Genomic DNA, 17,502 nt, shown 5'->3' with positions numbered 1-17,502 from the left:
TATAATAATAAGCAAACGCCCAGGTGCTAGAATCGTTAGCCATTTATTACCGCTAAAACCATGAGTCACAATTTCGGGTTACACACCATTTTTGTATATTTTTTTGATTATGTGACTTCATTATATATAATGTTATTTTGATTACATTTTTAGAGAGTATTTTTAGATAAATTGTAGTGATACATATATCACACTATCTGTATCTAATAAGTACTGTAATATATAAATACATGTATATTTCTAATACGTATTAGGCTTCAACCCCTATCAACTAAAAAATTTATTGTATGTAATTTTTAAAATAAGATCTTAATCTATGTATCAAAGACGTCTAAAGACAAAACTATGAAACGAGTTTTTAACTCTTACATGAAAATTACAACTAACCAAAAGAAATTATTTTTTGCAACTCTTATAAAAACCAGTTATTTAATTTAAGTCATTCCAAGAATTTTAACATTATAGTTATGTTTCTGGCAAGTCTAATGAATAATTTTACTGATAGTAATATAGTTATCTAATGAATACTCCAATTCATGAATTTTTTTTACCAATTTATTTTTAACTTAAATAATAATAATTGTGTATATATATATATATATATATATAAACCGTGTTTGTTGTATAGTTGTACATTGTTAACCGTGTAAGGAAAAAAATTATTAAATTTCTCTTTGGATTTTCATTACCGTAGAAAATTTTGATAACGTCTTTGTTACTCGAAAGCGCTTTATAAATATGGATTTAATTCACTCTTAACAGTTACTTTTAGACTACTAAGTTTAATCATGTCAGAAGAGTTTTTACAGTTTAAGAAATATACGTGTTAGTTTACAAATTAGAAATTCTAATTACATGTTCATTAATAAATAACTGAATGAAGTTTTATTCAATGATTCGATTTAATTGAAATCCTTTTTAATTAGAAGGTTACATCTCCATTGAAACGTTATGTATACCGGATGTGTGTGCGTGTATGTGTTTATGTAAATATATATATATATATATATATATATATATATATATATACACATAAACACATACAGTTTCTATCATGCCTTATAGAAGTATTTATTCATCTCGTCAAAATAATGAAAAGTGTACATATAAACGACGGTCTAAAAACACTTTATTTTCGAACACTTATTTTTTAAAACACTTTATTCATAATCCAGTAAAAATTAACTAATACAGACCTAAGTTTATTATCGTGTAACAAATTAATTTTAAATGTAGCGAACTTACAAGCAGTGTTAAATCTTACTTGTGGTTGTTTATGATACTGTAGACTAATAAAAATGATAATGATACGGTAAATAAAAACAATACATATCAGAAAAATCTCTTTGGCGAGTTTTTTTTTATAACTGAGTGATTTTAATGAAGGAAATTTAATATACTTTAAAAATAATTTATTTACTAATTATTTAAGTTTCTTTTTTTATTTATATACTTTCTTTTATATGAACTAATATCTTTTATATATTTACTCTATGTAAACAATATTTATTGAATAATTGGAATATAATTAAATATACGTTATTCGTAGACTAATATAATCATAAATAACAATTTTAAATTTAAAAGAATAATTTAATAATTAAGTATAACAATATTAACTAAGTTATATTTTACTTACCGTCATGACTACGAAAATATTCAGTATTATTTGTAGTAAATTATATAAAAGCATTATTGATCTTAGTTCAAATGGTTTTTTGCTCCACATTATTCTAGGTCCAAGATGTAATACAAATACAAGATACGTAACAATTATTGTTAACATCGGTCCTGGACTGCCCATTAAAAACCACGAGTTTATAAGTTTTTCTGAAAAAAAAAAATTAAACAGTTTAATATATTAAGGAAACAAAGAAATGAAAAATATAATTAAAATATTTAAATTAAAAATATAAACTAATAAAATATATATATATAAAAATTTTATTTTTATCTTTTACGTTTAATTTTAAAATAATTTTCTTCAAATAAATATATATTTATATTTTCCTAATGTGTACGTCTTAATTTGTTTGACTAGTGGAAAATAAGCAATCTCCCCTACCATCAATGGCCCAGTGAGATTGTTATTAAGATAATAATTCTATTACCTTTTCTACTAAAATCACTATAGTTTCTATATTAACTACTGCATACCTTTCTTAGCTTCATTCTTTTATCATTTACTGACGTGTTTCGGAACCAGTCCATTCCCAAAACTTATTGTACCGGTACTTTTAAATTTCTGTTAATCTTTATATAGTATTTAGTCACCGCCCTCCCACCTAATATTTCACGTCATACCTTAATTGGCCTTCTTGTTGTTTATTTTTTATTAATAGTTATACTTATCAAAGGTTACTATAGGTCAGAATCCATTATATGCCCACAATGCTTCCGTTAGTTAGTTAGTTCTGAGATGGCCTTCTGAAACGATATATTGAAATAAGAAAATAAATAAAATTAAAAAATGTAATTTTTTTAACCTCCGGGACCGAGAGGATGAGATAAATTATTTGTAACATGTATGAAAATGCCATGCCTGACTGGGATTCAAACCTAGGAACTCCGGATGAAAGACCGAGACGCTACTATTCGCACAACAGAGGCGGGCTATAAATGTAATCTAACCAAACATAACCTACGCTCGCTTCGCTCGCTAACCTTGACTAGCGAGTGAAGGCTAGCGAGCGAAACGAGCATAGATTGTTAAGTTTGGTTAGATTATATTTATAATTTTATTAATTTATCTTTTTATTTCAATTTAGGATTTCAGTGACGCCATTTAAGAACTAACTACAGAAGTGTTGTGGGCATCTAACGGATTTTGACCTTATTATGATTATACTTATTAATGGCCAGATAAGGCATGATGCCAAATACAGGGAGGGAAATTGACTGAACGCTATATAAAGATTAACAGAAATTTAAAAGTGTCATTACAATAAGTTTTAACAAAGGAGTAGTTGCGAAACGCGTCAATAAGTGATGAAAAAATGAAGTTAAGAAGTGTAAGCAGTAATCAGCATAAAAAGTTTATTTATAGTTGACCGTTTTCTTGTTAAGTTATTAATCTTCAGCTCTTAATCTCCAGCCAATGTAAAACTTTTTCTTCAACATCCTCAACCTTATTTGTTGTGCAGATAGGCATTCCGTTCCAAATGCAAGTATAGAATTTCAGCTGAATACGCACAGTTTTTTAATAATGTTTGACAGATAAAAGGATACTTTGAATTTCTCGCTAAAAATGTTATAATAAGCGGGAAATGCCGTTAGAGCTTGCTCACAATAATATTACTATGATCTGTGAAATATAAATTTTCATCGAGACGATTCCATTGACTGTGTACTGTCGACAAATAATGTGACAACCAACGAAATACTGAATTACCTTGATAAATAAATCGGTTGGATCTTATCAAGATTAAGGGGCATGTAATTAACCTGAGATCATGGTAGAATCCAAATATTTCATTAATTAAAATTTTACTCAGCTATAACTCTGGAACCAATGAAAATAAGTACCACTTATCATCATATTTGTTGAAAATCTCTTAATGAGGGCTTATTATTCCAGTTAAGGACAAAATCCAATTTTTTTTTGATTTTGGGCTTTTTGAAAGGGGAGGTGCACAACTAGTTGTTACAACAATCCTAAATCCAACATTCTACGGCTAATCGTTTTTGAGCTGTGCGAGATACATATGTACGTATGTATGTACAGACATCACGCCGGGATGGTCAAAATGGATATTTCCGTTGAAATCTGGAAGTCTAAATTTTCGCGATTTCAATACTTCCTTGTACTTCGTACAAGGAAATAAAAATGGTAGACATGTAACACAAGAGGTGCCAATGCAGTGATTGAATCAGCAATTATAAGTATTTAAAACAGTATAAATAGCGGTTATTATCTGCTATTATAATTATACTTTAAACAGTGTGTATTTAATAGAACTGCAATGTGAAAAATGTTTATTCTCATGGAAAAGTTTTTTTTTTTTTTAATTCGCACTAACAATAATTGTTATTTTCATGAATTTTTAATGGAATATACATTACCATAAATTATTTTAAATTGTACATCAGTTTTTACTTATTGTTGTTTATATTTCTAATCACGTAAAAAGTTCAGATTAATTTTACTCTGGAATGCACTCTACATCGGTTACTTACCTTGTAATTATATATAATGTCCTTTTATGTACGAATATTTCTGGATGTCTCGTGTAATATCAGAGTAAATTACGAAAATTAAGTCTTCTCCGTTTTGTTATGTGAAATCAAGATTATTTTATCGTATAGAATAATAAATTGAGAAAGTAGTTTGACCTGACGGAAATAAAACTTTAGTTTTATAATAACAATAATGGCTACTAGTGTTTCACAATTACCAGCTAAACCTGTCTGTCGCTGGTGCAATATGTATATAAACATTAATTAGATTCATAAATAAAAGGTTATATTTTATTTAATAATAAATTTATTTGCTAATTTTAACAAATTATAATTAATTTCAACAATCAAATTTTTGAATTAATATAATAATTATATGTCTGTATGAATAAATTAAAGTTATTAAAAGTATTCAATATTCATAATCAAGTGACCTTGATTATCGATAACAAATTCGCTGAGCAGATAGATTCTACTGACAAAATAAACCAAAGTCTCTGATGGGTTGACATAGAGGATTGGCGCATGGTTTCCTGTGTTAAAGGTCAATTGTTCAAAACCTGATTGGATCAGTTACATTTTAATACCAATAGTTATTGTTTCTTGGCTGTAAAAATTACTAACGCATTCAATGTGTTATGTTATAACTTACTCTTGGTAAATGAAGAAGAAAGGTGGATGAATATAGGTACCAAATTTAAAAAATTGCCGAACATATTTGCCCGCAACCAGAATATCAGAAAAAATCATTGAGTTGATTCACTTACTATATTACAAAACTTCCTATACTATCTTATTTTTATAATGATTTTAGTAAATTTTCTTGAATTACAGAAAAATGGATCAAATGATCAAAAATATAATCCAGAGGTTGAATAACTACATCATATAAAAATTTGATGTCAGCATGTACGCTTCCATGTACGCTTATTAAATTACACGTACACATTCTTTTAAAATGATAAGTACATAAAATTTTATTTCGTTAATAACTTCTGATATTTTTTCATTTTCTTTTATTATTGAGATATTATTTATTGTAAAAGTTTGTTTTATTATCAGAGGTTATTGCTTAAAAATATTAAAAACATTATTGTTAATAAATCAATGTATTTAAATTAAAAAAAAAAAAAAAATGTTAAAAAAAGGAGGTAAAGTCTGATTCGAACCGATGTTCCTCCCCCTACTAAGATCTAAATACTTCATTAATTAAAATTTAATTTGGCTGTAACACTGGAACCAATGAAAATATGTACCACTAATGATATATTGTTGTGAAAAGTTCTCAATAAGGGCTTATTACTGCAGTTAAGAAAGAGTCCAAAATCCAATTTTGTTTGAATTTTGGGCTTTTTCGGACACTTTTGATACAGTCTATTTCAATCAAAAAGGGAAGTGCACAACTAGATGTTGCAACAGTCCTAAATCCAAAATTTCAACATCCTACGGCTAATAGTTTTTGAGTTATGTGAGATAAATACGTACGTACAGACGTCATGCCGAAACTATCAAAATGGATTCATGGATGGTCAAAAATGGATATTTCCGAATTTTTCGCGATTACAATGCTTCCTTTACTTCGTACAAGGAAGTAAAAGCATTGACCAGGCTGTTAGCAAATTTAGTAATGAAATATATACATATATATACATGTATATATATATATATATATATATATAAAATAATAATTATGAGATCCTGTGTGCGCTACACGCAAAAACTACTGAAAGATTTTAATAAAACAGTATATTTATATCTTAAAGGCTTGGTAATTATCTCCGATTGGAATTATCACAATATTCCTAATGGTTAAGATATTAAACATTTATTTTTTTTTAAATCAATCCTTTTACTTGAATTTACTAAAATTAATTTTTTTAAATAAATATTAGTAAAATATTTAATATTTTATGGGGTTTTGTTATTTATTTTGGCTGTCGATACTGAAATAAAAAAAGTTAAAAAAATATGTCTTCAAGAAAGGGAAGTAACTCTCCTATTATTCAAAGACTGCTAAAAGAATGAGATTATCTTGATTCTCTGAAACACTTGAAGTGCATAATTCTCGATTAACTGCTGACCGAAAGCGCAACGCTCAGACTCGAGCTGTAGCTTCGTCTACAGCAGAAGCATATCAGATCTTCTACGTCAAGAACGGGGTAAACGGTGGAGGAAAGAGGACTTTTCAGGCATTAGTTGATATTTATCAGTATTATTCTCACAATCATGAGGATAACAAACACATGTGAAATACAGGGGAAAGGGCTCTCTTCTAATTTATAAATAATCACTTTTTTTTATAAACGTTGGTAGGTCAGATGGACCGAATCATCTGATAGCTTTTACATACAAGGTAGTGTTCCTGATGTGAGAAGTATGCAGGTAGTTAACTAGATTTCCCCCAATCGGCATATTACACAGTTTCTTTATGGACATGATGTTTTTCGATATAGGTTGGCCAGATGTTGTATTATTAATTCAGGATTGTGGCCGGAGTGTGGGTCTACTGATGATGTGCGGTATGTCTTTCGTGTATGCCCCAGATACGATGCTGAACGTGCCAAAGTAGCTAGATAGTTTGTGAGGATCAATTCTGGTTTTGATATGCAAGGTAACTGAAAAACCAAGGGAAAGAAACATAGTTTCTGGCTTTCTTAGATTCTTAACTCTGCGAAGGATGACTGAGGGGGTCTGATTCTGTTATAGATTCATGCATAAAGTAGCAACCTAGGTGAGTAGGAGCCCGCCTGTGTACTTACTTTGCCAAGATAGGTGTTTTGCATCGAATCCCGGTTAGCTGAGATATTCTCCGTTAGGATAAGAATGGATGTGTAGAGAATTCTGTGATGGAGCTGCGGTGTGGGAGGATGTAGGCATTGACCTCGCTTCCAAAATTGGACTAGAGTAGACGTGTGATAAGTGTGGTAACCTGTAGTTGGGAGGAATATGTCCTGGGGATTTTGCTGGACATTTCTGGGACATTTAATAACCTACGGTGGCCTTTTACTATGTAACAATTACAGAAGAGAGATTGTACTGTGAGTGAGTTGCAGCTTATGCAAAGTTACTTCAGTCGTCGGGATATGCTGCTCCGCGAGGGCAGCCATGAATTGGGGAAGACATGTCCAAGAATTGTCCGAGGGCAGTGTATTGGGTCCCTTATTGTGGGTGGTGGAGTTTGATTCACTTCTGCGGCTGAGGTTGCCCAACGGTTGTCGCATCGTGGCTTATGCTGATGATAGGCTCCTGCTGGTCGAAGGAGGTTCGCGGAGGGTAGCTGAATTCTGAGCCACTCGAATATGCAGAATACTTGAGCTATGGGGTTGTCAATATAACATGAAGTTTAGCCGATGTTGCTCCTCAAAGATCGTTTGGCTGTGAGGCGGCGAGTCCGCGTATCGATGTCAGGCCAACGTATTAGATATTTTTAGGTTATTATAAATATTATGGTATACCAAATAATGGTATTATATTTTTAATTTTCCTTCAATTTTTTTTATTTTTAATAGAAATCTAATTTATGAAATAAAATAGTTAACAAAAAATGGATTAGTGATAAAATTAGGTGACCCTTAGTTTATTTTTAATTTTCCTTTAATTTATAATAGACTAATCTTTTCCGTTTCGGCTCCACTTTGCTGCATTTTGCAATTTTTGTGAAACTCATTAAAAGATGTTTCTATGGCATTGATTTAATCTTTCCCTAAATTTCGTTAAATAAATAACCAAAGGTGTACCCTCAAATGACTCGACCAAAGTCCGTATATATGACTAATATAATATAGAAATCACAAATTTAAATTGTTTCTACAAACTAAACTATTACACTAACAATAAAGTTGTCTGAACAAAATTTTTATACATTAAATCATTTAAATATTCCTTAAATTTAAATGATATAAAAAATTGTTATCGAAACAGTTTGGTTTATAGTTTACATATTTTAGGGGCAGATTTATCTTTTGCTTATCTTATTTATTTCTTTTTTTTATTCTTAATGCTACATTGTATTTACATTTTTTTTTTAATTTACCAGCTATTTTTCTGAATAGTTTTTATGTACGTTAGTATAATGCATTTTTCGGTTTATTTATATTTGCTTTTGTATTTATTTCTTTTGTTGGCAATTAACAATGAGTGTGTACGGTTATATTCATGTGTGTGTGTGCGTGTGTGCACGCGCGCGCTAAATGTTTTATTGTGTTGTGTACTTATATGTGTCATATTCGGTGCCGTGAGTGTGTTGATTATATTTTTAAAATAAAATTTATTTGATGAAATGTAAATGAGATTATCTCTGTCATTATTAGGGTTTTGTATACTTTGAAAGTGTTTTTTTTTTGTATTGCTTCCTGTGATGGTGGGAACAAGAAAATTTATATGTATATTGTGTTCGTATTCAACTGTAAAATTCAGTTTGCGGTGTATTTTTTATGTATGTATTAATAATTAACATTTTACTCGCGGTACCTTGATAAAATAAAGTAATGTTATGAATGTATCTCGGTCAATATTATTATGTTGTAAGCATATTTGTCATTGGTAGGTAGGTATGATTGTTAATGAGTTGTAGAAAGATTTCAGCTAGTATAATTGAAAATAGGTCTCTTATTTCCACTGAATTAAAAGATGCTACTAGCCATTTACTTTTTTTTTTACTTCGACCTTGGGACCGGAGCTTACCCCAATGGACACTTCGTGAGGATCTTTCACCTTTGAACTTCTTCCTCTATCTTTGATTGGATGATCTTAAACCAATATCGTGAATATCGCATATCAGATATTTCGGTCTGTAACTTAGTCCCACTGATATTCTCTGAGGTAAGCACGACGAATTCTATCCGGCATGTTATCCTATTCTATTTTAGAACCGTTCGCACATGATCACCGTGTGTTCTGTGGTATTCTCTTCCCTGCAATCATCAGATTCCGCAAAAGGTCTCAGCGTCCGTGTGCACAGGAATGCCTTAATACACCCGCGACTGTGTACTGAAAATACGGGAGGGAAACAAGTTAACCCAGTTCTTACCGGTGACAAGTATTTAAAGGCATACCTGTGCGCACGGATGCTGAGAGCTACCGCGGAATGAGTTGTTCAAGGTCAGGGAAGGTCAGGATTGTGGACTGTAGGTCCATCTTCCTTTCGTCGACTGATACTGTCTCTCCTACCACACGCGGAGAAGCGACTCCTCCGCTTCCTCTTCATCTGACCACCTGTACACCTTGTACATGTTCTACCTCTTCTGAACAAGTCCTGCTACTACGCCGGTGGCTTCACCCGAGATTGCTCTACTAGTTCCTCATTTAGCCACCTACTATCGCCTACTTACATTAATAAAGCTCATTGTCCAAATGAAATGCACTTTTAAAGAAAAATTTCTAAAAAATCAATAGCTCCGGAATGGTACATTGAGTACCTTGGAGTTCTACACATAAACAGAAAAAGACATAATAAAACTTGTAATTTAATAAACTTGAATATTGTGAAATATATATAAAATCATATAAAAGCAAAAAACGATGTATTTACTCTACATGTACAATTCAAATCACACGCAATTTTCGGCCATACCTTAATATATATATTAGCATAATTAAAAAGTTTTATCATAGAAAAAAATTAATTTTTAAATAATATAATCTCCAAACAATAGACGACAGAACAAAAGTGATCAAATTTGTTATTGATTTACATAATTTTTAAATAGGATAAACCTCAACGAATATTTGTTTTATTATGTAAAAACATTGAAGAAACACCATAAAAAAGAAGAATTTTATTATTATTAAATATAATATATGCAATATTAAAATTTATTTATTTTTTAATGTAATAAATAAGTATTTTAAGTATGATGAATATTCAATTTCCTGAAATTATTTTTTTTAAAAAACTCCCTAAGAGACTTTTAAAAAATATTTCCCGATTCTAGGTGGTACTTTCCCACGAATAGAGTTTGAAAATTAATTAATAAATAAACGATCTGTATAAGTACCTTATAAATTCAGAATAAAAAAAATAATTTTAAATTTTCTCATAAGCTGAATTATCCATTTTCTAAAAACCGATCAGTAGTTTTTAATGTTTATTTTTAAAATAGATTTTATTACTACCGACCTCAGAAATGATATATTTTCAATATGTAGTGGAAAAAGTTGATGAAAATTAAAATTTATATTCTATTGATGCTTTGTTATTCTTGAATAATTGTTTGTATGTCAGGAAAGAACTCTACTATAACCCAAATCTTATATATATCTATATATCTACCAAATCTATATATATATATAAACCTGCAAGAATTAGACAAATTACATAATATATATTACTTTTAGATATTTTTAAACATTTCTCGGGTTATTAGTTTCAGTATAGCAGGCATTTAAATTTTGTTTTAAAATTAAAATTAAGATATTGTGTATATATATATATATATATATATATATATATATAATTTATATAACCTCATGTAAATATTTCTTTCTACTTTTTTCTTCCTAATTACTGTTTTTAATTTAAAAAAGAACTACCTTCTCACGTTTCAAATCCAGAAGATGGCATTGACATCCTTTGCCTTAGTTGGCCGGGACAAGAACACGACCAAGCTGTTTTCAACCGTCATTTTGTTATCTCTATTCTACTATTATATTTCGTTATTTAATATCACTTAAAATTAGATCATAACTTTTTCTTTAGAAAGAAATTGAATTTATAATATCAGGATATTATAAATAAAAATTTTATTTTTACTGTTAAAAATATTACAAATTATATTATTATCATAAATATGATGTATGGATTAAAATCTGTAAATTGGGTAATTTACCTATCAATCTGCTTAAAAATTTGTGTTATTTTAAAACATATATATATATATATATATATATATAATAAAACTTTTACTGGATTTAAGAAGTAACTTCAGTTCCTTTTTTAACAATTTGATTATCTTATTTAAAATGTATAAATGGAGTAAGTAAGAATAGCAGTATGTAGTTTTCGTCAAAAAAAAGAGATAACTAAAAATTAAAAATACGACTGCCGAAAATGAATATTGCTGACAAACATTTTGTTTTGGTTAAGTTCCATCGTGATTTTGTATTATACTAGCATATACCCTGTTTCAATTTTAAAAATCAGGAGTTCGGTTGCGAAGATATAACATTTCCGAATAAACGTGATCGGTTAGACCGAGAGTGTACCTGATGGATGCAAAAGTTAGCCGTTAACCTACTAACAAATAACCCGTTTGAATGTTGAAAACCGGCTGATTGTTTGCAGAGATGTTATAAGAGCACCCCATTGCACCTTCCAAAACAACGCCCCAGAGGAATCCTGTTCGTTACCCATTTATGGTGATGATCAGTTTAGCCTCCCACGAGGGGCTCGCATCACCTCACCGCTCTAGCCTCACACGGAGCCTCCACGGGAGCCCATTATTATTAAACAGAAATTATTAAAATTTATTTAATATTCTTTTATTTAACGTAAATTTAATTCTATTATTTTTATAGTAGTATTCATTCGATTGAAACAAATTGTTCAGTTCAAACCCAGCTCACAGTTCACAGTTCATTAATTCAGTTCACTAAAGTTTGTGATTCAACCGGCAAATTTCCATACTAATTTTTATAAATATACATGCATATATATGTGTATATAATATATATATATACATATTTATATAGCTTATGACACTCCCGGAAACGTAAGGATACCAACGCGGAGTCATTGATCTAAATCGGTTCGGTCGTTGAATTGCTACAGTGTAAAAAACATACATACATAGATACATACACCCTAAAAACATTGCACTTCTTATTGGGTAGTCGTATAAATAATTAAAATAATTATACAAATTAAATAAAAGAAAGGGATTATTAATTAATATTTTGCAATAAAATTGTGGCGCAAATCGAACCAAAGGTGGTGCACCGGAAGGCTTCACATGGCTCTCTCTACGACTCTCTCCCGCTAGAAGCAGTCCGTTATCAATTAATTTATAGATTATTTAATTTCTAAGCGTAGATTATTTTTATTTATATTATATATTTGTTTTTTTATTTATTTATTATTTATTAATTTTATTAATAAATGAAAAGATATTATTAGTTAATATTTAGCAGTATTAAGATAAAGCAACACCAACAAATAAGAGGAAGAAGAAAGAACATGCTTACGTGATTGAACATACCACCCGTTAAAAATCATAAGATTCCTTCTTAAATGGTTATAAACAAAAATAACAACAGTAATAATAAATATAAAATAAATTAATAAATTTTACTACCGTAATTCATTCATTCGATATCGTAGCAGATCTTAAAACAACTATTTTCGACACAAATAAATCGTTACTGAAAATAATATCGATTATCCATTTAGAATCGTATATATGATTTTTTGTGGCTTTTAAGTTACAATTAAACATACATATGTGCATATTTATAAAGCCTATGACACTCCTCGTAACTTAAGGATTCAAACGCGGGGTCATACATCTAAATCGGTTCTGCCGTTGAGTTGCAACGGTGGAACAAATAAACAAAAAACAAACAAAAAAACAAACATACATGCATCTTAAATATATTATACTACTTTTTAGACAGTCGTGTAAAACCTTTGATACTTGAAGAGTTGTTTCTTAGAAACAGTTGAAATAAATGAGTTTATATCATAGTGAATGTTGTTATTTTCTGCGTTAATACTGTGAGTTAACTACTTAAAATTAATCTGTAAAAATAACTGGAAATTATACTTAAAATGTATTCAGTCTTTCCCCTTTTTTTCGTAGTAAAGCAATTTCAATGTTCCGTAACTTTTTTAAAAATTAAAAAAGTGTTTAAATTTATTACCAATTTCCACCGAGCTTATGACCATAGCTGTTGATGCCCACCCATTCTGACTCCCCCCCCCCCCACGCTCTCGCGCACTCTCTCTCTCTCTCTCTCTCTCAATCTCTGTGCGTGTGTGTGTCTGTGTCTGTGTTATTAAAGCACTTATTTTGGGTCAAAAATTGTCCTTTCGATATTAAAAAATGAAATAGCATTTTAAAAAAATAAATGGCTGCTATACTGGAACTAATATACCGAGAAATAATAAAAAATATCTGTGCAAGTAATATATACTATGTTATCTGCCTATTTCTTCCAGGTTTACTTCAATTAAATCTTTACCCTCAAGATTAGTGTAAAATAAAAATGCTTAAAAGTAATTTTTTTTCTCCAGTGTTTTGCAAAATATAAATTAAAAAAAAAATTCCTTTTCTTTCAAGACACATGCGGTTGTTATTGCATAAACTGCGCAAGACAAACCATTATGCAATGTATTTTTACTCGACAGAAATAGAGTTGTTTTTTACCAGAATATCAATTTTATTTAATGTTTATTTTATTTCTATTTATTATACTTTGTAATATACAAATAATTTGTATAATAAATAACTGCTTTTCGTTATGACCTTAAAGATAATTGCTAATAAAATAAAGTTACTGATTAAATAGTACATTAAAACAGTATTTGTTAACCAATAAATTAAACTACATTAATTCACGTGATATTAATATGAATTAAGTTACTGCAATCCTCTTATTATTTGTATTATTTGCTAATTTATGTTATATATAATTATGATCAGATAATTAATTACTCTTTACATTTGAAAAATTAAAAAAAATCTATTGTAGACACTATACGATTTCCTTGTACGCCTATTAAATTACATATACACATTTTTAAAAGTACATGAAACTTTATTTCACGGATAACTTCTGATTTTTTTTATTGCTATTATTGAATTATTATTTATTATAATTTTTTTTACAATATCAGGTTAATGATAATTAATAAATTAATAAATTTAAAATAAAAAAAATTTAAAAGCATAAAGGAAATGAAGTTAAATTCGAACCGTCTTTCCCTTGTAAGATTAAAATATTTCATTAATTAAAATTTTTTTGGCTATACCTCTGGAACCATTAAAAATAAGTACGACTTATATATCGTCCAAAATCCAAATTTTCTTGACAACTAGTTGTTACAACAGTCCTAAATCCAAAATTTTAACATCCTACAACTAATCGTTTTTTAGTTATGCGAGATACATACACACATACGTACAGACGTCACGCCGAAACTAGTCAAAATGGATAATTACGTTGAAATCTGAAAACCGAAATATTTCGCGATCACAATACCTTATTTACTTCGTACACGGAATTAATTAGTTTTAATTTTAACAAGTTATTTTAGAGAATATAAATTTGAGAAAAAAATTTAATGATATCAATCAGTTAAGTTAAAAATTGTCATTTTTCATTCGTTGACTTCGTCGCCTCTTACCGACAAAGTTCTAACCAACTTCGTGATTAGGCGGAATAAATCTCCTTTATTTAAGGCAATTCATTAAATTTTTATACATTCTAATTAATTATAATTATATTATTGTTTTTTTTTTTTGTCTTCAGTCATTTGACTGGTTTGATGCAGCTCTCCAAGATTCCCTATCTAGTGCTAGTCGTTTCATTTCAGTATACCCTCTACATCCTACATCCCCAACAATTTGTTTTACATACTCCAAACGTGGCCTGCCTACACAATTTTTCCCTTCTACCTGTCCTTCCAATATTAAAGCGACTATTCCAGGATGCCTTAGTATGTGGCCTATAAGTCTGTCTCTTCTTTTAACTATATTTTTCCAAATGCTACTTTCTTCATCTATTTGCCGAAATACCTCTTCATTTGTCACTTTATCCACCCATCTGATTTTTAACATTCTCCTATAGCACCACATTTCAAAAGCTTCTAATCTTTTCTTCTCAGATACTCCGATTGTCCAAGTTTCACTTCCATATAAAGCGACACTCCAAACATACACTTTCAAAAATCTTTTCCTGACATTTAAATTCATTTTTGATGTAAACAAATTATATTTCTTACTGAAGGCTCGTTTAGCTTGTGCTATTCGGCATTTTATATCGCTCCTGCTTCGTCCATCTTTAGTAATTTTACTTCCCAAATAACAAAATTCTTCTACCTCCATAATCTTTTCTCCTCCTATTTTCACATTCAGTGGTCCATCTTTGTTATTTCTACTACATTTCATTACTTTTGTTTTGTTCTTGTTTATTTTCATGCGATAGTTTTTGCGTAGGACTTCATCTATGCCGTTCATTGTTTCTTCTAAATCCTTTTTACTCTCGGCTAGAATCACTATATCATCAGCAAATCGTAGCATCTTTATCTTTTCACCTTGTACTGTTACTCCGAATCTAAATTGTTCTTTAACATCATTAACTCCTAGTTCCATGTAAAGATTAAAAAGTAACGGCGATAGGGAACATCCTTGTCGGACTCCCTTTCTTATTAGGGCTTCTTTCTTATGTTCTTCAATTGTTATTGTTGCTGTTTGGTTCCTGTACATGTTAGAAATTGTTCTTCTATCTCTGTATTTGAACCCTAATTTTTTTAAAATACTGAACATTTTATTCCAGTCTACGTTATCGAAAGCCTTTTCTAGGTCTATAAACGCCAAGTATGTTGGTTTGTTTTTCTTTAATCTTCCTTCTACTATTAATCTGAGGCCTAAAATTGCTTCCCTTGTCCCTATACTTTTCCTGAAACCAAATTGGTCTTCTCCTAACACTTCTTCCACTCTCCTCTCAATTCTTCTGTATAAAATTCTAGTTAAGATTTTTGATGCATGACTAGTTAAACTAATTGTTCTGTATTCTTCACATTTATCTGCCCCTGCTTTCTTTGGTATCATAACTATACCACTTTTTTTGAAGTCTGATGGAAATTCCCCATTTTCATAAATATTACACACCAGTTTGTATAATCTATCAATCGCTTCCTCACCTGCACTGCGCAGTAATTCTACAGGTATTCCGTCTATTCCAGGAGTCTTTCTGCCATTTAAATCTTTTAATGCTCTCTTAAATTCAGATCTCAGTATTGTTTCTCCCATTTCATCCTCCTCAACTTCCTCTTCTTCCTCTATAACACCATTTTCTAATCCATTTCCTCCGTATAACTCTTCAATATATTCCACCCATCTATCGACTTTACCTTTCGTATTATATATTGGTGTACCATCTTTGTTTAACACATTATTAGATTTTAATTTATGTACCCCAAAATATTATTGTAGAATCGATTAATTTTTATAATTTAAAAAAGTGATTTATTAGACTGAGATCACTCAAGGGCGATATTTTCCTTGTGGGATTAAGAAAAACATAAGTTGAGGGATTAAAGAAAAACATAAAACTCTATGAATGAAAGAATTTTCTCAAATGTAATTATAGTTCATGAAATATTACACAGTTTAACAAAATATATTTAAATTTTTAACATTATGTTCCTTTTCCTGTTGTAAAAAATATCTCGACTGAAACCGTGTATACGACTGAAACCAACTAATTACGAATTAAGCAACTGCGGTTCAAACATTTTAAATTTAGCTGACCGCTTAAAAACGTGACCATATAAATTAATTCTAACTGAATTTTTCATAATCAAAATAAATAGATTAATTTCTGTGGTATTTGATTTGTTTTTAAATTTAAATAATTGCATTAAACCCGACACAATCAACCTAAATAATCGTTTAATTTTATCAAAGTCCGAAAATTAGTTTCATGTAAAATAATTTTTTATACACCACCTAATATTATTTAATAATTAACATAACTTTGGTTCAGATTGGGTTAAAAAATTTATTCAAATTTCTTCACATTTACTTAGTTATTTATTAAAATTTACTTAAAAATTTAAAAATTTTTAAATATATATATATATCTGTTAGTATTTATTGATGGAATAAAAAAAAGATCGAATAATCTTTTAAACAAATAGATTTATTTTTAGATGGATTTAATTTTGTTTTTCTGTGTATTTAATGACAACCATTTGTGACGTAGTGAAGTTTTAATTTTGGATAAAAACTTTGATCAGAATATTTGTAGAGAGGAGAATAAAGTAAGCCTACATGATTTCATCAAACAATTCAACCAACTAAAAAATTAAAGGTTAAATTTTAATATATTTATATTCTTTTTTATGTGTATGCAAATCCAAATGAATGAATGAATTTTCTCTTCTTGTATGTCCCAAATCTTTATCATTTTAGAATGGAGTCCATTGTCTTCTGTAAAATATTTTATTATAACTGCAATATCTCTGTCATTGAACTCTTCTATCATGATGTAGTTTTCGTGGGAAATTATTTTGGTGGTTTCCCGTTTCCGTTGTCCAACGAAAAACGGTTTTAACGAAGAATAATTTATTTTACAATTTAAGTAATTTTAAGTTTTATTTTTCCA

The 17,502-nt window shown here is 29.4% G+C and overlaps 1 protein-coding gene across 2 annotated transcripts in view; it reads right to left on the bottom strand.

Moving 5' to 3' along the window:
- The window catches only part of LOC142327370 (very long chain fatty acid elongase 4-like), a 195,398-nt gene that overhangs the window by 72,818 nt on the left and 105,078 nt on the right, over positions 1-17,502 (bottom strand). For both annotated transcript variants that reach the window (XM_075370360.1, XM_075370359.1), the window contains exon 3: positions 1,640-1,830. In XM_075370360.1, coding sequence (XP_075226475.1) covers positions 1,640-1,830 — 191 coding nt within the window. The remainder of the gene's footprint in view (positions 1-1,639; positions 1,831-17,502) is intronic.

The sequence above is a fragment of the Lycorma delicatula genome, chromosome 7 (genome assembly GCF_047948215.1).
Source record: "Lycorma delicatula isolate Av1 chromosome 7, ASM4794821v1, whole genome shotgun sequence".
NCBI lineage: Eukaryota > Metazoa > Arthropoda > Insecta > Hemiptera > Fulgoridae > Lycorma > Lycorma delicatula.
Note: the sequence above shows the minus strand (reverse complement) of the source record. Positions and strands in the feature narration are given on the sequence as shown.